The sequence below is a fragment of the Acanthisitta chloris genome, unplaced genomic scaffold (assembly GCF_000695815.1).
Source record: "Acanthisitta chloris isolate BGI_N310 unplaced genomic scaffold, ASM69581v1 scaffold12650, whole genome shotgun sequence".
Taxonomy (NCBI): domain Eukaryota; kingdom Metazoa; phylum Chordata; class Aves; order Passeriformes; family Acanthisittidae; genus Acanthisitta; species Acanthisitta chloris.
Genome location: NW_008653433.1, coordinates 21902 through 44821, shown reverse-complemented (window position 1 = coordinate 44821; position 22920 = coordinate 21902). Strand labels below are relative to the sequence as shown.

General features: G+C 42.8%; 1 protein-coding gene across 1 annotated transcript in view; it reads right to left on the bottom strand.

Moving 5' to 3' along the window:
* Positions 1-1580: 1580 nt before the first annotated feature.
* The window catches only part of CDHR3 (cadherin-related family member 3), a 30537-nt gene continuing 9197 nt past the window's right edge, over positions 1581-22920 (bottom strand). Inside the window, exons 6-19 of the mRNA XM_009081121.1 lie at positions 22797-22901; positions 19094-19242; positions 17616-17805; positions 17130-17298; positions 15557-15656; positions 15313-15411; positions 14472-14698; positions 12556-12727; positions 11344-11588; positions 8536-8717; positions 7733-7788; positions 5417-5448; positions 4608-4656; positions 1581-1906 (exon numbers count right to left, since the gene is read on the bottom strand). Coding sequence (XP_009079369.1) covers positions 1581-1906; positions 4608-4656; positions 5417-5448; positions 7733-7788; positions 8536-8717; positions 11344-11588; positions 12556-12727; positions 14472-14698; positions 15313-15411; positions 15557-15656; positions 17130-17298; positions 17616-17805; positions 19094-19242; positions 22797-22901 — 2101 coding nt within the window. The remainder of the gene's footprint in view (positions 1907-4607; positions 4657-5416; positions 5449-7732; positions 7789-8535; positions 8718-11343; positions 11589-12555; positions 12728-14471; positions 14699-15312; positions 15412-15556; positions 15657-17129; positions 17299-17615; positions 17806-19093; positions 19243-22796; positions 22902-22920) is intronic.

The following is a 22920-nucleotide window of genomic DNA, read 5'->3' as shown; positions in this document are numbered from 1 at the left end:
ATGTAACGTTTGTAGGTGCCAGGTATGCCTATGGGTAGGTTGGGATCAGAGTGCTAGGAAGACCAGAGTTATAGCAGTACTACCAGTTACTGCAGAATTTCTCTTTGTGACTGGAAAATCACCTGCATAGAACTCAAATGTATCACATTTACAGCAAACAAGTGCAAACAATAGTGTGTTGGAGCACTGAGTGTGTGGCTGTCCCTGTTGGTGCTGGAGAGTCAAACAACACTATGACAACTGCCACAGACACAGTAAACTGATAGCATGCTCAGGGAGAATAAATCACACTTTCCTATCTCTCTCATTGTGGTGTTGATTACACTCTAGGTTTCTGATTGTGCAATGAAATGGCATTTGACTGAAGATGATTGGTGTTTGTTAGGGAAGTCATTCCTCAGCCAAACCACTCCTTTGGAGCAGAGCAAAGAGTCACAGCACCATGACGAGTGGTTTTGTAGAGCATAAATTACCCTGGACCTCTCCAACCAGGTCTTTTGTTGTATGACAAAAACCAGTGTGTGTGACAGACTGAATAGAATCTTCATTGACTGTCCCTGCTCAGCTTAAACTGAGATTTTTCTTTCACCACCTGATACCAGTCCCTTGCTGCCAAAAAGTTTTTCGCGAGCATGAAAGAAAAGAAGCCAAGACATAGAGTATCAAGTCATTATTTTTAATTATTTTCCTTCAGATAAAGATAATTTTCTGAAATCTTGTAGGCTTTGCTTGGTTTATATCAAGTTCTAAAACAGCACTTACATTATACATGCCCACACTCAGAAAAGATTATTTCACCCCATGTGTTTACTGTCATTATTCTTTGAGTGTGTTCCACTTGATTCTGTAAAACATTAAATACGCCAGAGAAAATACCAAAGGTGAAGATATTGAATGCTGCTAGTGATAGTAGTGTTACAGAAGATAAATAAGCTGAAAGCATTGACATGACAGCCTGAGATACCATAACAAGCTGTGGTTTTTCTCCACTCCAGAACTGCTTTCGAGCCATAGGCTTTTCTACAGCAAGATGGGAGGGCAAGGAAGGGCTGAAATAAAATACTGAATGAAAAGAAAATATTTTTAGCTTTTACCAGCAAATGTTTCTACCCTGTTGTGCTTTTCACCCATTCTGCTGCTCAGTAAAGACAGGAGACTCCTTTCAGTGGTGAGAAAGCACATCCCTGTGTATGCCCTTCCCAAAGGCAGGCAGAGGATGTGGCTGTGTCTGTTGGGGGTGCAGAGCTCTTCCAGGAGGAAACTGCCAGTGTCTGTAGGGGACATTGGGCAGTGAATGCTTCTGTCTGTGACTCTGCTTCTGTTTCCTCTTCTTCTCCTTTCATATCTTCCCCTTCTCTCCCACTCTTACCTGCACCTACTAAAGGTATATCCAGCTTCATCCTGCCTTTGGGTCCAGTTTAGGCACCAATGGCCACCTTATGTTTTGCATCTGAGAAATATATAGAGAAAAATCACATCTGATTCTTTGGCTGTTCAGATCAGGAGTTTTTTGAGAGGCAGCTTGAATGTCTCATGCACTCTGGCTTAATGGCAATGAAGGGTTCATTTGGGGGAGGAGGTCAGTTCCTGCCTTGGGGGGCTGGTGAGGACAATCCCCTGTCCTCAGACTCCTCTTTCTTCTTTTGTAATCTCAGCCCATCCTGGCCTGGTGTTTCTGATTGCCCTGCTGAGGGCTTGGCAGCTGGTTTTGTTGCTGCAGTCAGCTTTTCCCTCTTCTTTGAAGGTTCTACTTTGCTTGGTGCCTCTTCTCTGTCTGTTCCTTGGCCACTCTTGTTTATGGCACTGGATGTTACCTGTGCAGCCTGTGTCAGCTGAAGGGGCTCATTGCTCTTCTTCCACCTCCGAGCCCCTGACCGTGTGTTGAATTCATACATTCTGCCAGTAACTTGCAAGGAGAAAAGAAAGCTGATTAAAAACATTGCTGCTTTAGCAGATTAAGACATGACAGTTCTCAGCATGGGGTTGAAACAAGAATCATGAAAGCACTTGGAAAATCAGCTTTGCTGGGGAGGTGGCCCTGAGAGGGAAAGCCTCATTTCTGCTGGACAGAGTGGGGACCTGGATGGCATGGTGGCCACTCAGGGGAGATGAAGTTTGGGGAACAGGAATATTCAAAACATTCCCATTCCAAAAAACCCACCTTCTTATCATTCTATACCTGTATTCAAGTCACAGTTACTATGGATTAACATGGGAAGTGTAACAAACATCCACACTTTTTAGCTGTAAGGACTAACTATCTCAAAATTTCTGTCTTGTGCCATACTGAGCAATGCCATTGCATATGCCTGTGCCTGTTTCGTCAAGTAGAGTTGCCTACTAGAGGTTGGCAGCACAATATGCTTCATACATCTTCCAGACCATGTCAGCTCATCTAGGTTGACACAGGATTTAGAGATCTGGGATCTCTGATGAGTTTTGGCTGCATATGTTCCCTTTCCATTTGCACAAATCGCTTTCCTCCAAGTTTGCTGTGCACCTTATCATTAATAGAGCAAAGTACTGTGTGTTTTCTGTTTGCACAAGTACATGCTACCCTCATACATATAAAATATTGTTAAATTTGGGTTGGTTAGCACACATGGCTACCTTTCCTTGTTAGATTTCTGACCCTCCTCAGATTTTATGGGTAATTTCTACTTGTACATTAAGGGCAAATATCTTCTCTTTCCATTCATTTACTACCTAGAGATAAGGCCAAAAATTGCCATGTGCCCAGTGTGATCACCTCACAGCCTAAATTACTGTTTCTTACCAAACAGAGAATCAGGAGCTATAGTGACACTTTTCTAATTAGCAGTATGAAACAAACAAAAGACCAGTAAGGCCTGGAAAGAAATGGTGGAGAAGTGTTGCTACATGTTACAGTTTGTATCAGAATTAATGGTTTCTGATGCATTAACACAAATTGATCAATTAAAGATGAAACTGGATCTCTTTATGTGTTATTTTTTCCTGACTGCCTGCAAGGCAGGCATGTTAAAGCAGCCCCAGATCAGGAAGCAGCTTCTGACCAATCCTCTTAATCATATTCAACAGATGATGTCCTGGGAATTATTAAATCTCATTTCCAAACCAGCAACACTTCATCCTCTAGGGTTTGGGATGAGCCGTGGAGAAGAGAGGGGAGGAGTAGGGAGCACACATCTCCCTGCTGACACCACGAAACTGTGTTACAGCTTAATGTCAGGCATGACACAAATACTATGGCTCTGGAGTGCAGTTTGGATGGGCTCAGATATCCTCCAGTCCAGTGTGGATAGGTTTGCTGAGAAAGGGAACCACCAGATGTCATGCAAGAACACGGGGAAGCAGCTCTTGCAGCAGCCTAGAGACTACCCATGTTTAATGTAATACAAATGCAGTTACAGAGGGAAAAAGCAGGCACTTTGGAGCCCATCCCTCCAGATCTCTTTATAAATAGCAGGTGGGCTTGGACCTGCATCAAACTGGCCTTGAGCAGCCTTTAGGATGGGTTTAATTGCACAATAGGGTCCCATTTGTTTGCCCAAATTCTACTGAAGTCTCCATGCCTAGTGTTTCCCATTAGCTCAAGGCATCCAACAGCTCTGAGCCAGCTAATAAGAAACACAAGGTAAAGGCACTTGGGTGGAGATTGGCCAGATGAATCCAAGCCTTGAAACAAGCCTGCCTTCTTCTGGATAACTTCTAGACCTATTGTTTCAGACCTATTTTCAGGTCTATTTTTTAAAGACCTATTTTGACTGACTGTCAGATTTTACCAGCCCCCTCTCTCCACGCTGGGGTCCTCAGCCATTAGACACAGGGCTGGGCACCCTAACTCCAGGCCAAGCATCACAGTGCAGGGCTCAGGCAGGGGCTGTGTCTCAGGGGAATGAGGTAAATCAGAGCAACCTTCAGGAAAAAAACCCTCACCTTTTCTTTCATGAGCCCTGCTGCAAAGCACAGTGCCTTGGGGAAGGGGATAAGCACACACCTCCTGGGTCATCCTGGGCTTTTTAGCTTTTCTGAGCTGGCTAATCAGATGTGCTCAGAGTTAGCAGTGCTGACAGTCAGTAGCCACCACAACTGAAGGCACAAATGGTCTTCCCTTTCCTCACCAAAGAGTAATACTCAAGCTTTAAATAAACAGCAGCAATGCACTGTTGCTGCAAGGGAGGAGGTTTGTGCAGAAGCAAATAACTCATCCAGCCACGGAGAGGTTTAAAAGAGGTGATAGTCAGTACTTCTGCAGCTACATTAATCTCCTGGCCATTTCCCAGACATGGGATGGGTGAAACCATAGAGCCATGACAGCACCAGAGCAGGAGGCATGCACCAAATTCCTCCTCCCACCTTCCTATACCACATCCATCCACTCAAGTTTAGCAGAGGAGTAGTGAATAATCTGGCCATCAGCTATCAGGGCCAAAAGTATATTCTACCATTAGAAATGTTATTGGGGAACTGTCTTGATTTTCACTATCTATGAGATATAGCTCCCATTCTCCTTGGTTACAGGAAGACTGAAATGCTAAAAGCCAATGTCAAACCACATCTAAATCAACTAATCCAGTTTGTTTCCTGCCAAATATTCATATCCACTGTTAATTGATTTTTATTACCTGGGTCTCTGGCTTCTCCATCAAAGACAGTGTTTAGCTTTGTCATTGTCTGTGAAGAGACACAAAATGTTAAATGAATCTGTGAATTAGTTAAATAAGAAGGAGGAGTAGTGACTTGGAAACCGTGACCTACATGGATGGAGGTGGATTTCTATAACCTGTATACTGCATTCCTTTAGGCTGGGTTTAATCTAAACTGGCAACAAGAGCCATTTGTGGTGTAGGGTGTTGCCACTGGATGTTCAAAGAAGAATTAATAAGGTCTGACATGGAAAATGCCTCCACGTGTGTGACCACAAGAGGGTCACCTCTGCCCAGAGGAGGCTTGGGAATTCCCTCACTGAAGAACCTGGGGAGAGGGAGTTCACTAAGGGAAGTGCCTTGCACAGAATAATAGAGTATCCTGAGTTGGTAGGGACCCACAAGGGTCATCAAAGCCCAACTCCTGGCCCTGCACAGGGCCAGTCCAAGAATCTCACCATATACCTGAGAGCCTTACAGCCTTTATGCCATTATGTCTATGAAAAGGAAGGAGCCCAGAGATTTAGGAGCAAAGAAAAACCTACAACAGTGGAAACAACTATGGCATTTTACTGCTGCTTATCAAGACAAAACTCTTTACAGCTGGGGTGCCTTACTGGTTGCACTCGGGTGGGTCAGGGGCACTTGCCATCCTGCCTGTGTGGCTGCAGCAAGTCTCCTTGTCATTGCTGTGGGCACAGCCTGTCTGGCCTCCCAAGTATGGCATTTTGGCTCCTGGAAGCCAAAGGCTGGCAATACTGGGCTGTTTTGAGCCTGACAGCACTTACCACAATCACTTCTTTCTTAGGTTTCTTCTTTCCTACAGAATGGAAAACACACATTGTAAAGAGTCAGACTTTTCTGACAGTGTCCATAGACATGAAAGCCAAGATTTCCTCAAGCAAATAGACATTCTTGCTACCCAACTTCTGAGACCTCTCAAATGTGCCTTATTTCTTTTCAGATGCTCATCCCTTATACTGTTTGAAAAGCAAACATTTTCATAGTATTTTAGACAATCCACACTTGCCACTGACTAATCAAAAGTTTATCCTTGAAAAGTTGTATTCCTTCAGAAATGAATAAATACCAATGGTTTATCAAGCAAATTTCCCTTTCTAAATAATATGAACAGATACAGAAATTCACCTTTGGGGATATCTGAACTAGAAATGTAGTTTTTATTTGCTGTGGATGTTTGTAGTTGCTAAGGTTGTGCACTCAAACATCTGCTTGGAGACAAAACAGGGAAGTGCTGCAGTTCCAATCAAGTGAAATTCAGATTGGGGGGTGTGAATTTGCCACACTATTAACTCATCCCACATGCAAACAAAACCAGAAGCAACGCCATGGGCACCTTGACAGCACAGATTTGTGGGTGACACCCAACTAGCTGCTATGATTTCTTCTTGCTCACTCCTTGCCAATGGCCTTTCTTTGGAGAATGGTATGCCAGGCCACCAGCAGTGGCAGGGTGTGCTGCAGACCCTGAGCACTGAGGGGAGACCTCTTCTCTGGCCTTTGCTGCTCAGCATTGGGCAGGAATTTTTCAGAAAGCACCAAACATTCATTTATTTTGGAAACCAGCCAATGCTGAAATGTCTCAAATTGGGCAACCAAGAGAGCAGCTAGTTTCGTGGGGTTTGTTAGTCCTGTGTTTTTTCAAGGTGGGAGGTACAGATTGAGGAGAGTGAGTTACAAAACCAGGGTCCTACTGGGCCCATATGAGCAATGCTTGCTAGCAGAAAGCTCATGGGACTGAAAGGAACAAGACTGCTTAAAAAAGCATATTTCTTTCATGTGCAACTTATGCCCCTCCTAAGTTACACAAACCCCTTTAAAAGCACCAATACGTTAAAAGAAATCCTCAGGTACATGAAGTAATGGTGTGAAGGGAGCAAATGAAAGGATCAGAGAACAGGGAATTGGAGTGGAGAGGATTCCTGAAGGTGCTGTATATGGATGGGATTATTTTTTAACAGATGGCACATGAATTGCTTGTGGAAAATGCAGTAATGCTGTATCATCCATGCCAGAATACCAAGCAACTCTGAATTTGGGCTTCACCTAATAGTTAATAGATTTGAAGACCAAAAGGGCCGTGAAATCACTTAGCCAGGGCTCCCATAACTGGCCAGGGTTATCTAATCTCAGTACCCTTGTACTGGGTCAAATTCATTTGTCTAGAAATTAGTTTATGTGGCTTACACTGAATCATAAGCAAAGTCTTGTTGTGAAGCATTAGAATACAGAAAAAAGATACACACCTGGAGCATTCTTCCTGTAATAGAAAATAATTAAGAGTATAGTTAACAAATGTCATACTTCTGCCTACATAAAAATGTCATGCTCTGTTCTCTTTCATTTGGCAAGAAGGATGTGTTTCCCTGGGATTTGCCTGATTTGTTTGGTTTCTGGTTTTGCTTTCACTGAAGGCCTGCACCATTTAATGCTGCTCTCAAACAGGAAAACAGCCCTGAGCATTGCTCTAGCACCTCTTCAAGGAGGGATGATATAAAAACAATGAAGTCTTATTGGTGATAGCATGATGGAGTTATATAATCTGGAAAAACATATTTCAGATATTGTCATCTTGTTCCGTCCTTGGAAGAAGGTCAATGGTTTTGATCTGATCTGCTCAGATAATGCCTTTTAAAATATTTGAAAGGTTGTAAATGTTTTTGAAAACAGAGAAATTGTGTCTTAATGGGAGAGCCTGGCCCCCAATGAATCATTTGCCCGATTAATAAATAATAACAATAGCTCAGATTCATTTGTCTGTTTTAGCACAAGCTGCTAAATGCCTTGCAAACACCATTTGAATTATAAACACAGTCATATATTACCACTTTGCATTTACTACAAACTCTAAATTTATGTCCAAATCCTGAGAATACTTATGGAAATCCTTTTCTTTTTTAATCCCAGGCCCCTTAAAGGACTGTTTGTCTTTGCTTTGTGAAGTAAAAAGTGAATTTAGAGGCAGCTTGGCTCAGGGCTGCTGAGAAGGCAACCAGCAGGGATCTCTGTGCTTCCCACAGTGAGCCAGAGCTGGTCCTGGGTGCTTCTGTGGCTTTTGCCAAGCACGAAGCATTTAGAGGTACCATGAAACTTTATGGGCCAGAGCTTTGCAACTGGCTTGGGTAAAACTCCAGGAGATCTGCAGAAGTTCGGCCAGAAAAAGAATTTGGCATAAACACCAAGATTTGCAAAGGCCTTTGGGATCTGTAGCTGCATGGGGGGAAGATGCACCCAGGAACTACCTAGATGGGAGATCCCTTGGAGTGGGGGTCAAAGGTGAATGAAAAGCATTTATATTTTTGGTCAGCACAGTCTGGCACAGGCTCTGAGTGTACCTTTAGGGGTCATAAGGAACTGCATTAGGAACTGCAGTGACAAGACAAAGGGGAACAGATTCAAATTGAAGGAGGGGAAATTTAGGCTAGATATTAGGACAAAGCTTTTCCTGTGAGGGTGGTGAGACCCTGGCACAGGTTGCCCAGGGAGGTAGTAGATGCCCCAACCCTGGCAGTGCTCTAAGCCAGGTTGGATGAGCCTTGAGCAACCTGCTCTGGTGGGAAGTGTCCCTGCCCAGGGCAGGGGGGTTGGGACTAGATGATTTCTAAGGTTCATTCCAACCCCTAAAAATTCTATGATTCTATAATTGCTAATTTAACTGCTACCTTCAGCTAATGCTAATGTTACTAAACCCCCCCAAGAAAAATACCCCATGGACATTTTCACTTGATTCCATATCATTAACACCAAATATCCCTGTAGATGCTAATGGCATTTACTACAATGAAGGGCATACTGCTATAAAATATTTAAAGCCTGGGTTTCATTACAGCTGGAAGGCCTGAGCCCTCTGTCATTGCCAGGTGCTGCTGAGGTTGGGAGGACTCACAGCTGTGTGCTGTCTGCTTTGCTGGCTGGAGGGCAGTGGGTGAGGATCCACGTCAGCAGCAGGAGCCCCAGGTAGCCCAGCAGTCCAAGGAGCAGCAACCCACCAAGGGTGATGACGAACGGCACGTACCACGCCGAGTCAGAGTAGAGGTTCTCCCTCTCCATCACAAGAGTGAAGCCAGGCTTTTAAAACAAGACAGGAAGAGTTCCTCAAGGCTGCATACTCGTAAGGTTGCTGACACCACCAGCACCTTTCATCGTGGTTGAACTTCTGCACTGAAGCACCTGGCCCAAGCTTGCCCCAGGGCTCTGCAGGTGATGGGCAGAGGGAGATAGTGTCTGCTGGAGACAGTGATTCATCCCACATACCTGTCTGCTGACTGCCAAGGTAGCTCAGATGGCTGACACAGAGCACAGAGCTCCTGGGGCAACCAAAGGCAGGTGGAATGGAGCCCACCCACGATGCAAAAAGGAGGTTCCAGATCAAGTTTCAACATCTTATATTGCAAGAAGTGTGTCATGATGGGGCTTAAAAGGCTCAGGTTGCCTGAGAGGCTGTGAGAGCACTGTTGGAGGGTGAGCAAGTTCAGGGAATACTGCCATTACTGAGATAATGGTTCCTTGTTACCTAAGGCAAAACTGGAAGTAGGTCATCTTCATGGCAGTGATCATTCAGCTTGCTTTGTGAGAGGAGTTGAACGCTGAGGAACTGGGTTATTGTAGAAAAAGAAATGGAACTCCTCTTTTTTTTTTTCCCTATGACTTGTTCCAGCAGGGAAAACCACACTTCCTGAGCAGTTGCAATCACCCACATCTTCCCAAGTGTCAGGAAACACATCTCTGAGCTGGTATGTCACTTGGTGCTAGCAACTCATTCATTAAGGTCCAGGCATGAAACTATCCTCACACATTTCAGAAATTACTCATTTGCTCTACCTGATTCATTACCTAGTATAGTACTATTAGTTTTGACCATCCACTGAAGATTTCATTTAATTTTCTGATATATATTTGTAACCAGACTGTGTATGAACACATCTCTGAGCTGGTATGTCACTTGGTGCTAGCAACTCATTCATTAAGGTCCAGGCATGAAACTATCCTCACACATTTCAGAAATTACTCATTTGCTCTACCTGATTCATTACCTAGTATAGTACTATTAGTTTTGACCATCCACTGAAGATTTCATTTAATTTTCTGATATATATTTGTAACCAGACTGTGTATGAAGTGGGGTTTTGACCATCCACTGAAGATTTCATTTAGTTTTCTGATATATATTTGTAACCAGATTGTGTATTAAATTTAGTGGGGTATCTACTTCTTTCCAGTTTAAGGATTATTTTAAAATAACCCGTTTAGCCTTGTCAGAAAAAGGTACATCCAATCTTGAGAGAAACTCTCAAATAATCTCAAGATCACCAGCACATTATTCTCCCTGGGATTGGAGTCACAAGTGATGTTTTGTGATGGGGCTTCTTTTCTACACTACCAGCCTTCCAGTATCTGATTCATCAAGTGCTGCACTGAACACGTAAAGAGTAGTGATGGGAGAACTTGCTGTAATGGAAGTGCTCTTCTGGAAAATAGACTGAAAGTTAGAGGCTGATATCCCTGGGGAGGCAGATTTAATGCTGTGGTATGTGGTTGAGACACTTTGTATTTGTGGTAAAGCACAGGAAAGAAATATAGAATAAGTTTATTCAGCTTAACTTTTCATTTCCACATCAAGCAAGGGGGGGAGAAGGCAGTGAGAAAACCATTTATTCCTTCCCATCAGAGCATTAGATAATAACAGGGTTATTAATCAGCCTGAAAATTTGGATCTAAGCATTTTCATAGCAAAGTATCCAGACTTGAATGTGTTGTTTGCAGGATACTTTGGTTCTGGCTCAGTTAGCAGTAGCTCTAGCAGATCCAGACCATTTCACAACGGATTCAGCTCTTTCACCCTTTCACTAGGATACTCATATTTTCATTCCTGCATGCAAGAGAGAAAAGGGTAATGCCATCTGCAAGCAGGCAGGGAATGGATGGACTCTGGGTGAAGGGAAATGGTGCAGCAAGGCATGAAGGCAACAGCCAAGACAAGGATGGGGACAGAGTGGTCCATACCCTCAGGCTGTGCCATGTCTGCAGGCAAGACAAAACCAAGCAGTCCTCACATCCTGCACCAGCCTGATGCAAATCAGCTTCAAAACCAAACTGGTAAGCCAGGGCTTGCCTGGGATGGCTGAGCAGAGGAGTGAACTGTATTGCTGGGGCACAGGCCCACAGCTCCACAAAAGCAAGAGTTGAGGATTTGTTGTGTTGTTATTGTTGTGTTGTTGTTGTTGTCTACTTCAACTTTGGCAGCCACAGATTAATGAGTAGCACACAGAAGTGCAAGGCAGCTGGGGGAGTGAATAGCTATGAATAAAAAAAGAAGTAGTGCAAAATGCATGAGGTAATTTTAAGGTTCCAGGCAAAGGTTAATCCCTGCTCTTCCCTTATTAATAAAGCTGCCAGAATTTTTAACTTTCCAACTGCATGGTAATGGCAGCATGCCCAGTCCTTTGGCTGTGTGCCCTTTTTGTTTTAGAAACTGAAATTCAAAACATATGTTATGACTCTGTACCTGGGGCCGATCCTTCATGACACTAAGCACATCAAACACCTTTTGCTTCATCATAAGAGCACTTGCAGAACTGGACACACTCTTGATTTTTGCTTTCCTTCTGCATACATCTGCCCTCTTTTCTTCATTCCTATAGAGATTAGTCCATAAAAGAAATGCAGAACTGGACAGAGATCTCAGTGAACTCACCGTTGTGGTAATGGCAGTGGTTGGGTTTGGGATAACTCTGATGCTTAAAGTCACTGTTCCAGTCTTCGTTAAGTGTGTAGTTTTGTCCCTGGCAGATAGCAAATTATCATCTGTTATGTAGACACGCAGACTGTAAATCCAACTTGTATCAAGTCCACTCTCATAGTCAAACTTTGATGCAAGAATCAGTCGAGATATGTTGGAACCAGCACTTGGTGAAAAGGTGAAATGATTGTTCTCATTGCCTGCAAAAATAGTAACACCAACATGGCAAAAAATTGACTTTAATCCCACATTGAAGTAAATGTGTGGAACAAGCAGATGCTGTGGTGGAATGTCAATAACAAGAATGGCTCCTTGATCTTCCTGATACCATAGAAAATAGTTTTAAACAATACAGTCATAAAAACATTACAATATAGAATAAGATCCTCTATGGGGACACTGTTAGGGTGTTCAGGCAGTGGAATAGGTTGCCCAGGGAGATGGTGGAATCACCATCCCTGGAAGTGTTTAAGAGGCATCTGGATCTGGTGCTGGAGGATATGGTTTAGGGTTTAGGGGTTCCAGCAGAGTGGCAGGTTGATGGATGGACTTAGAGGGGATCTTAGAGGTCTCCTCCAACCTTGATGATTCTATGATTCATGGCCCAGGCTGCAGGTAGACCAGCCCTAGCTGTTAGGCTCTGGACAGACCATACATCAGAGCCATGAAAAGGCACCAAATGTGCTTTGGTTTTGCTCTTGTTGCCCCATAGAGCTCCAGATTGAAGTGACCTTGAAGGACATGCAGGTTTGAGCAGTTGTTTTGAACTGTGTACCAGCATCTAGAGGTGAGATACGCAGAGTAAGAGAACTCTCCATCATTTCTCAAGATTTACTCAGCTGTAACTGGAAGGGAAGTTAGACACTGCATATCATTCCAGACCATTCTTCTGAAATTCTTGTCAACTGTGTAATTAGTTACCAATTAATTAACAAGGTAGGCAATCCAGCCTTGCAAAGGAATGGTTGTAGGTGCTGGGACCAATATCCAGCCTGTGGAGAGACATCTCTTTTGGTAATCAGCAAACTAATGGTGTGCAGAACTTGTGGATCACAACTAGCTCACCACGAGTACATAAACTGTGTTAGATTTCTGTTTACAAATCTACATGAACCATCAGCATTCACTATTTCCCCCTGTTCCAGCTCACACACTGTGCCACAGTACCTTCATTAATGAAGTAACGGAAAGACCTGGGATCAGAGTCACGATCTTGACACTCAATCCTGAAGCCATTAATATTGGTCCCAACAGCTAAGCTTACTGGGATTTGAAATGAATAGAAATTGGGTGAACAAACTGGTTCTTCATCGTTTACGTCCAAAACATTCACGGTTACCTGAAAGAAAAGAGCAATAACAAGCTGAAGCTGCTCCACTGTGCTGAGCCAGAATTTTATTAACTTCAGAAGCTGTTTGGCTTTGTCCGTTTTGCTCTTTTGATCAGCAGCAGTTGAAAAGCACTGAACTCTCCTTCCAAACAAGTTCCTGCCAGAAAATGTCTGTGATCATTTGTCCTTCAATATTTCTTGTGATCAGCACTCTTCTGGGAACTGGTTCCTTACCCTGAACCATCTTCCAAAACTGCAGGGTTTTCAAGCTGGTATGTCTGACTGTTTGAATAACCTGATTTGTGTCACAGTCAGAATGAGAAATAATAATAATAGGACCTCGTGTTCATTAAATTCCCTTTCAAACCTCTCGAATTGCTTTGTGGTCATTAGTTAGGCTTCTTAGCATATTTAATAATCATTCAGAGTATGATCCATGGAAGGAAGACTGCTTATAGACTGTTCCCAGTGGGAGAGAAATGCTGGTAATGGCCTTCTGCATGGCTGGGAGCACCCCAAGTAGCACCAGGTATGTTTAATGTCAACTGGGATTAGCTGGCTGAGAGAAAAAGGTTACCCTTCCCAAAGCTCTTTCCTCTCATGTCTGTTAGTCAGGCAACAGATAAACTTGACACCATTGAAAGCTTCTGATGCTGAATTTTCATTAATCATCACCGTGAAGTATTATAGATGATAAAGAGATTAAGTACTTCCCACCTAGCACCTTGGTAGGTGGTGCTTGGCTGGAATAAAAAGCAGAGGTAGTACTTGTGTCACTCCCAGGAGATGTGCAAAAATCAAACATAAAGCAGTCATGAGGGAGAAAAGGTGAAAAGAGGAGGAGTCTGTACGTGAAGGACATTGGGATTCTTCGAAAGAAATGTCTATAAAATACCTTTGTGGATATACCATCTGTATTTTTTCTTCTGAATAAAATAGGTCTGGGCAACAAACCTGAGCACATCCCTGCTGTTTAATGTCACCATGGTCCCTGGCATGGTCTTGGCTCCTGTCAGATAGCACCATCAGGGAAAAGAGTAGATCATGGGCAGGTGAAGGCACAGGTAAGGTTCAACCCCAGTAGTCCATGTGGACACAGCTGTACTGGGAAGGACCTTAACCCAAGAGGCTGCCCCAGCCCTCCTCGCATCCCCAAGGTATGTAGCACATCCTCTCTGTCCCACCCCATGAAAACACAACTCTGCTGGACTGCAAAACAATGCTTACATTACTTTGGACTTCACAACTCTGCTGGACTGCAAAACAATGTTTACATTACTTTGGACTTCACTTTGCACTGAAAGAATTTCACAGACAAAATCAAAAGTATGTTTGAGGGCCCAGGGACACCACACAGGTTCCAACAAGGGCTTGTCACTAAGCATGGCTACAATTAGATTGTGCTGCCTGGCCTCAAGACTCTGTCCTTTTTCTATTTTCTGGCACATATGTAGCCATAAGGAGTAACTGAAATTGCCTAGGACAGAGAAAATAGTTTCACTGCCCAGGTAAAATAAGAAAAAGACTGAGAAATAAACCCCACAGAATTAAAAAATTGAAATACAATTTTGATCCTTTTTGTGAGAAATAAACCAAGACTGAGTGAACACCACCTCTTTCATCTGAGTAATATATAACTCTGTGGAGGGGTGGACTTGCCTTTCACAGACCAGAGTGCTTTGCCCAATGTGTTACTGTTCTTACCAGGAAGAGAGAAAAATGTAGACAGAGGGGAAGGAGTAGATTTACTCACAGATGCTGTTGTGGTCTTCTGTTGGTCTGAGGCCTGTACTGTGAAAAGGTGTTTCTGAGTCGTTTCATAGTCTAATCCAGTTAAAACTCTCACATGTCCTTTGTTTGGGCTGATCCAGAAGATATTTGTGTAATCCCTGGTGCCTCCTCCAGCTACAATGGAGTAAGTGATGGCAGTGGTTGGCCAGTCCTTGTCTGTGGCATGCACTCTTCCAATGCTGGATCCAACTGAGAGGCAGAAAATCCACATTTCATTAAGGAACAGCATGTACAGAGTACTTGTTCCAACAAAGACTTGATGAAACTGAACTAAAGGTTTAGTTTAGAGTTTTTCACCCCAAAAAAGTAACACAATGGTGTGAGAAGCACTAGTTCACTACACTGAGCTGTGACTCCCCTGTGCATGGGTTTGCCTGCTAGCAGTAAATACCAAAACACAACGACAACCACAACAGAAGTGCTCCATGGCTGGGCCAAGGGAGTCCTCATTTGTCTCTGTCAGTCTGTAATGGTTTCTTTGCACCATTGCAGTCCCTCCAAATGGCTGATTTAGCAAGAGCAGAAAGACAGTCTAAAACAAGACATCTGAGTTCAGCTCCTGGCTCTGTCACAGATTTCTTGTGCAATTGCTGAATTTGTCTGTGTCTCAGCCTCCATCTGTACAACCAGAGTTGTTGCCAGTTTTGTCTATTTAAGGGTAGTGGGTGGTTGTGTGGTGAGACCCTGGTTGAACTGGAACTTTGAGCCCTTCACTTCATTCAAATATATGGAAATCCATTTAGAGCACAAAGGTGCTTATCAACATGACATTATTTCTACCATGTAGGTGCTACTTACTGTACCTTTAGTAATTTCTGAAACATTAAATACGTAAGATAAATTACTGAAGACTGGAAAAAATTCATTCACTGGCTTTATCCTGATGTAAATGTAGATGATATCTGGAAATATAACAGAAGATTAAATCACAGTTAAGTATGGCTGTGAAATTTTCTCATGCATATATTCAAAATACATATGGTATTCCTCTCTCCATGCTGTTACAGCACAGAAAACTATCAAAAGAAGTGTAAAAGGGATACTTGCCTGAGTAGTTAGGACGGGCAATATCTTGCACCCTGACAGTCAGAGTATAAACTTCAACTCCTGGATTAGTTGGGTTTTCTAAATCAAAAGTTCCAGACATCTAAATTCGAAAGAAACACAATGGTATTTATACTGTATGAAGTCACAGTGCACATGATGGCAATTACTTTTTTCAACTTTCTGTAAGTGTGGCCTCCCCCTTGGACACGTAGAATTGTTCTATGAGAATAATATAGGCTATGAATCAGTTGCAGGATTGGGTTCTAGGCTTTTTCTACGTGTTCATGCTCTGGTGAGTCTCAGAAACTCAAAGCTCTTTTCTTCTGCCAATGCAACTTCTTCCCCTAAAGTGCAGGAAGTTTTATCATCTGGACCATAAGGTCTTGACCTTTTAACTAGTCAATTCAAAGCACATGTAATGAGCTATTTACTCTGCCCTTTGGTGGCTCAACAACAATCTGCAATTGCTAAACAGTAAGAGTTACTCCCTGAGCTGATGCCTGGAGACATTTACTAAAGGTATCAGGTCCAGCCATAAGTGTTTATTCAGGAACCAAGTTGCTACTAAATGGTGGCTCACACAGGTTTAAATCTTGATCTCCTGAACTCTCTGTCTTGCTGTAGGAGCCTCATAAACTTTGGGGCAGCAGAACTGTTGATCGCCATCTGCAGGGAAATTCCTGGAGGAACAGGTCACTTCAGAGAGCCTATTTCATTATCCATGGTTATCAAAGGGCTGACAACAATCATATCCTGTGCAGCAAGGAAAATGCTTTTTGTGTTGGCAGATGAAGCAGCTCAGTGCTTACTGACAAGGACACCTCAGGTCTAAAATTAAAGTAAGCCACACAAAATCATTTCACTACTCCTTGTCTCACTCTTGTCTTTCAGACAGAATGCCTGTTTTTTGTTGTTTCCCTTTTTCTGTAGTTGCCCACAGTTCTTTTTAAAGCAACAAAACAACCACCATTGCACATGTCCAGGAGCTGGTGGGGGTTCTGGCCAAGGCAAGTTTGCCAGCAGCTATCAGCATAAGGAACCCATATTTTGACATGTGAAATCACACAAGTGCAAATCCCACCACACTTTTGTGAAAATTTTCTACTCAAAGTGGTTTTGCAATTCTGACCAATGAAGCTGGGAAGTAGTTACTGAGTGTGGGATTTCTCAAGTATTCAAATTCTTCATGCTAAATAGCAAGGATCTTCCACAGTCTGTCATGAATAAATGGGTATGAAATGGCATCAAATTTCTCTGTTTATCCATATCAAAGTTGGTGTTTCACACTCCCTAAAAAAGGGTATTTTTTCAATCATATCTAGCACATTTATTTAAAACTGGAGAAAACAGTGCTCTGTTCACCAGATTCTGTAGAATCCCTAGAAAGCAACCTATCGAAGGGTATGTAGCTCACATCCAGTTAAAACAGTCATTCTCCACATCATACCCACTGTGAAATAGATTACAGTGATTCTTTTTTTCTTGTGCAGACAATGAATTAAAAAACCTTGTAATATTTCCTAAGTTGACTTCTGAAATGGGATCATCCAACATAAAGTCACAAATGACTGACCACAAGTCTTCCAGACACAGCAGACTCCAGAGCGAAGTTATTGCTTCCAAAACCAGATAATCCAGTGAAATTAAATTGGTTGTTTGATGGATCAACATCAATATCCTTACAGTAATTTCTAAGATCAAGAAGAAATGTCCCAGGAGTGGTATTTTCATTTGCTTCTCTCCTGTTTAAAACAAACACGTTTCCCATCAGAGCAACTTACACTTCTCCTTTTGAACTCTTCACATATTATATGCCAAAACATTGGTTTCCATTTATTTTCTAAGTGAAACCCTAGATCTAAACAGGCAACAACTGATGAAGCAACCCAGAATCTGATCCATATGTTGTGATGGACAACAGCCCTGTACAATGGGCAGATATAATGATAAATGTCCATTTGCCTCTAGCTGTAGGTCTGGGGATTCCAACTGATCTCCCTACACTGCACATTGGTCTGGGGCAGCAAGGCAGCACCAAGGCAATGAAGAGTCTCAATACCTGAAGGCAGAAGGATTGCATTCTGGTGGGTTGTCATTGATATCATCAATAATGATTGTGATCTCCATCTCACTGGTGTGACCACCGCTGGGACTGTCCTCCACCCGGACTAGCAGAGAGATGTTGGGATGGAGCCGCAGTGGAAGAGCATCTCGGTCAATTCTCCTAGTCACCTGCAGCACCCCAGTCACTGGGCAGAAAGCAGCCAGAATTTAGATGTTCACCATGGTGTACATGCAAGAGGACAGGGTAGCTCAGCAGACAGCAGAATAAAAAGTCTTTTATTCGGCCACAAGTAACGGTTGGTTTAGTGTCTTGTCAAAGTGATACAAAATAGTTCTGAATGTTTTGGGTAAGACTAATGGCTGGACACCCATTTCTCAAAAATACTCCTTAGGAGGCCTCAGCAGAGGGTTTGGAAAGCTATTGGGTTTCCCTTAGTCTCAACTTGCTAGTGCAAGCCATAGTTGAGTGCATTCACAGAGCATCAAGCACAATGAGCTGCTAACAGCTGTGTCTGTGCTGTCCTTGGTCTCTAGGTAGCAAGACGCCTCACTTTCTACAGTTATCATTCAAGCATCCTTCAGCACCTCTAAATCTACTCACACATCAACAGAGCTGCTCTTAGCTGTGGCAGACTGTGCCAAGTGCCCTGGTCAGCCACACACTAAAGGCTTCTTTTTAATTTCTGTTAGCCTCTGTTCAAAAATAGAAGGTTTTTATGGCACAGCACAATACTACTCCCAGAGCACAAAGGAGGTAAAAGAAAAGTGTCTATGTCCTCTGCCTTTTGGAGTGTAATTGAGGAGGAGGGTGGCAATACATGGCCAAAAGGCATAGGAAATCCAAAGAATTTAAAGATCATTCTGATCCCTCCCAGCACTGTGCTGTGTCACAGCTCTTAAAACTGTGATAAGCAGTTCTAAAGCAATAGCAGACAAGGAGCAAAGCAGTCACTGAATACCAGCCCTGGAGCAAAAACCTCTGGGGAACAGGTATATCCACCCCAGAGAGCATGAAGGAGATAGGACCATCATGAGAGAGAGGACTCTTTGGGATGGCCTGAAGTGTAGATTTGTTGTGCATCTAAATGCTAGAGAGGATTTCAGACAGGAGAGAGGACATTATGGTCTAACTATATGCAGCTGTTTCAAGAGCCCCAGATGGGTCACAGCAGTCCTGGGAGATTAAAAAGAAGGCAGCTAATCTCATTTCCACCCAAGTGACCATCACCCTCCAGCCACAAGTCAATATTTGTCAAGAAATCACCTTTGGTCTACTTTCTTCAAGATATCTTACTGAGCCTTGGTCAGCTGACTAAAGAATTTGACCCTAATAAGGGACTGAACACTCCTTGTTGACATGGGAGACACAGAATAAAGTAAGTCAATTTAAAACTAAGGCAAAAACATTTTCTTCAAAGTAGCCACTCTTGGTTTTTTTTCAGATGTCAGAAGGCACATTTTTGTTTCTCTTACAGGGATTTATGGAGAAATATCTGTCAGAAGACTGGATGCTGTAGAAAAGTCTGCTGGCAGAGTCTTCATCATCAGGATCTTTAGCTGTTAGATTGGCAACAATGGTGCCTGGGCTTTGCTCCTCTGGAATCCTGTAGATTCTTTGTTTTCTGCAAGATAAAACAAAATTCAGCAAAGCACACATCGTGTTTGCAAGGGCAGCTGGTTACAGACTTAGCTGAGCAGCCAATTGTAGCAGCAGAACCATGGCCACACTGAGCTCAGGGATGGCTATTTGCACGTCAGGGTAAATGTCCCAGTCACTGGTTCTGCCAGCTGGACGTGTAGCAGTAGATGAACTGGCATATGTACATAAAGCATGACACATCCACACAAAGAAGTGTTCTTCCCCTGCAACTTTTCCCCAGTAAAAACAATTTGACTTTCAGAGAACCATGGAAGCTGAAGATGGAAGGGGCTGTTAAGTCATGCCATCCATGTCCCTACAGACCCATCCGCTCATAAAGCCACTTGCTTCCATTCCTTCATTTTGCAAGAGAAAAGCAGCAATAGGATAAGTAATGCAGTTAACCATCTTTTGGGAGGAATGCTGGAGCCTTCTGGGGGACAGCAGAACTAGAGACAGCTGAGTTGCCCCTGCTGCAGGCTGAGGCAGGGAGGAACACTCCTGTGGGTGCCCAACAGATGAACATGCCTCAAACTCCCAGCAACATCTGTCTGTCTCATCTGTTTTACATAGAGAAAATTTTTCTTTACTGCTGCTGTTTGATATGCCAATGCTCCTAAATTTCCCACGAATTGAGTTTTATAGCCCAGATATAGCCTGGCAGGAAATTGTGCAGGATTTCTTACACTGGTTGCAGTTGCATGTTCACGTGGGTACTCAGGTAGGCCACTATGGTACTTGAACCACATGATAAAGGAGGTATGGGTCAGGACACAAAAACTGTGCAAGGAATTTCTGAAGGTTGATTTATACCACTGAAACACACACAAAAGCATCTCCTGCTTCTAGAACTCAAAGGGAGTTGAAGGTGCTCAAGATTTCAAAAAAGCATTTGAAGTGTATTTCAAAACTAAATCCTTTTTGCACATTTTAAACTTCCTGTGTCATCACTTAGCTAATTGTTCCCACCTCAGGAAGGTAGGAGCCCTTCATTGTTCTCTGAAAACACACATGGAACACTTAGCAATTGCAACAGAGGATTGCAGAGACAGAACAGAAGAATTCATTCCTCCAGGTCTCCACTTGCAATTTGAAAAATCTAGAGACACAGTTTCTTCAACTGTTCTGTCAGCTCATATGAAAAAAGACCAGCATACCGGAGAGAAATCACATAGGGTTTTCTTGGTATAAACATGAAACAGCCAGAAGTAAACAAGAAGTTTATGAAGGCTGTGGAGTCAGTAAATTTATGAAGTTTCCATCTCACTCTTGGCATTGATCTCTTTATTCCTTGTTCTGCTGCTTTCAGAGTCACTTTGAACCGAACAGTAACAGATCTCCTTCACCTGTACCAAAAAAGTCACCCCCAAATGCCTGAGGAATACAAGAGGGACAGCTCTAACTGGTTTGGGCTTAAAGAAGGACACTCCCTAAGCCCACTGGAACCACAACTCTGACCTCTCCATGGACAACAAACTCACCACAGCTCCACCTGCAGAGCCCTACCAACCTGTCCCCACTAGATCTCACAGGAAGATGGAATGTCATTGAGCACATCCCCACAGCACCAAGTACCAGTACAGCTGAGGAGGACTTGGGGGACACTTCCTACTCAGCTATGTCTGGGATGTGTCCTGTTGTCCATCTGTCTGCCACCTGCCAGTGGCTTTTCACAGGATGGTCCAAGCAGACCTTCCAGACACTGCAATGTAATTGCAAAGGAAGTGTATGTTTGTTTTCTTGTCTTCTCCTTTGTTTTCCTGAGTCCACAAGATTTCTATTGATTTTAGCAGCCAGAATTTCAAAAGGCTGAATGCCAGTAGAGTGTTGTGAACACCAAAACCAGATGTGCTTGCATATATATGGGAACAATTAAAAAGACCCTTTGAAACTCTGTTCTTGACAGCTTTGATAGGGGTAAAATAAAGAAGGTTTGCTAACTCATCAAGTTCCCCCAGCTCCCATCCCAGCACTAATTATTACAGTGTCAGAAAGTACACAGCCCCAGCACGCAGCTCACATTTTCACAGGGGAGAGGACATACATGTGCTTATTAAGGATAAATCATGAAGTGTAATTTAATCTAAAGTGCTTTACAAACTGAGGTGCTCTTTTTGGTCTGTAGTGTCAATCTAAAAGGGAGAAGATTCAAACAAATACCAGACTGTATTTGTGCTATATGAGAACTGCCTTAGAACTGAGGTGTTACAGATGCTTAAGTCACTGCAGCTTTCACTAATTCAAACAAGTTGATAAATATTTAAAGAGCTCCTTTAGCATTCCCGACATAAGGATAAATACACAGAAATGGCAACATTTGGAGGGAATAATCAGTCTAGAACACAATGTGCAAATGTTGGCACTGGGAAGAGAATTCCTCCTGCTTGCAGAGTACATGGAGCTGTTAACCTTACTGTCTTTTGCAGACATGAGGTTCAAGTATTAAATAAGTAGCAACAATGACACCAAAAAATCCGTGTCTACTTCTAACATTTAATTCTTGTTTCTGCAGGTTCTCCATCCCTTTACCCATCAAGGTCTAGATATTTGGCCTCAGCCTAGGAGCTGTTCATTGCTTTGGCTCCTCAAAACACCCAGAAGATTGTTTCAAACAAATGGTCCAGGTGATATTCTGTCTTCACCTTTGCACAGATGGCAGGAGAGAAGCTATCATAAATATTCTCCACAGGGACTGTGTAGAGTCTCAGACTCAGGAGGCAAAAAGACAATGTCTTGAATCCTATCAGTATCTCAAATCCCATCAGTGCCTCATGCAAGTGACAAAGATAAACCAACAATAGAGTCAGACCAACTGTAGTAATTGTCCAGCTCTTGCTTCAGAAACAACCATCCCTTGTGCTTTCCACCACAAAAGAACCTGCTGGTGGCACAGGCATGTTCTTTCCCATTTTTCCAAATTTTCAACAATATTCCTGATTCCAACTAAAACTCCATTAGTCTTCAAAAGCTATTTCTGACTTGTGTGTTATGACACAATTTCCTTCTTATGACACAAAGACAACAATGTTTCATATCTCACCAGGATCGTTTACAAGTGTGTCTGGGAAGAAGAGGAAGACAGATCAAAAGGGAAACCTTTTTATGTCTAGACATTTCTGCATGAATAAACATCATCATGGTGAAACACACACCTGCACGAGGGGTAAGTTCTGTATGATTGTATTCACACAGGGTGAAATTAATCTCCTTGTCTGAACTTGTCCAAAGGCCTTTGCATAGCTTTAACCTCTCTAAATCTTAACAAGCACAACAAGCTTGTTTGGATGTTCTCAGCATGAAGACAGAGCCTGGAAAACTTTAAACTGTTAAGAATATTAAAGATATAAATAAGAGAGGGAAACCAGGGCAAAGCTTTCCAGTAAAAGAACAGGAATCATAACAAAATTAAACCACTTTTTTCAGTAGTGTTTTGTTGTTGTATTTATTTGCCCTTATGTTACACCCTCCCACTGGTGCCAAAGCAGTAAACATGGGAAAACTTCCACATTTTGAGTGCAACAGAAAATTTTAACTCACGTGGTAAAGTAAGGCCTTTCATCATTGATGTTAATTATGTTTATATTCACTGTTTTAGTCGAGTTGAGTCCATCTGGATCTGTCACTGTTATATTTACAAAGTAACTGTTAAATAAGAAAACAA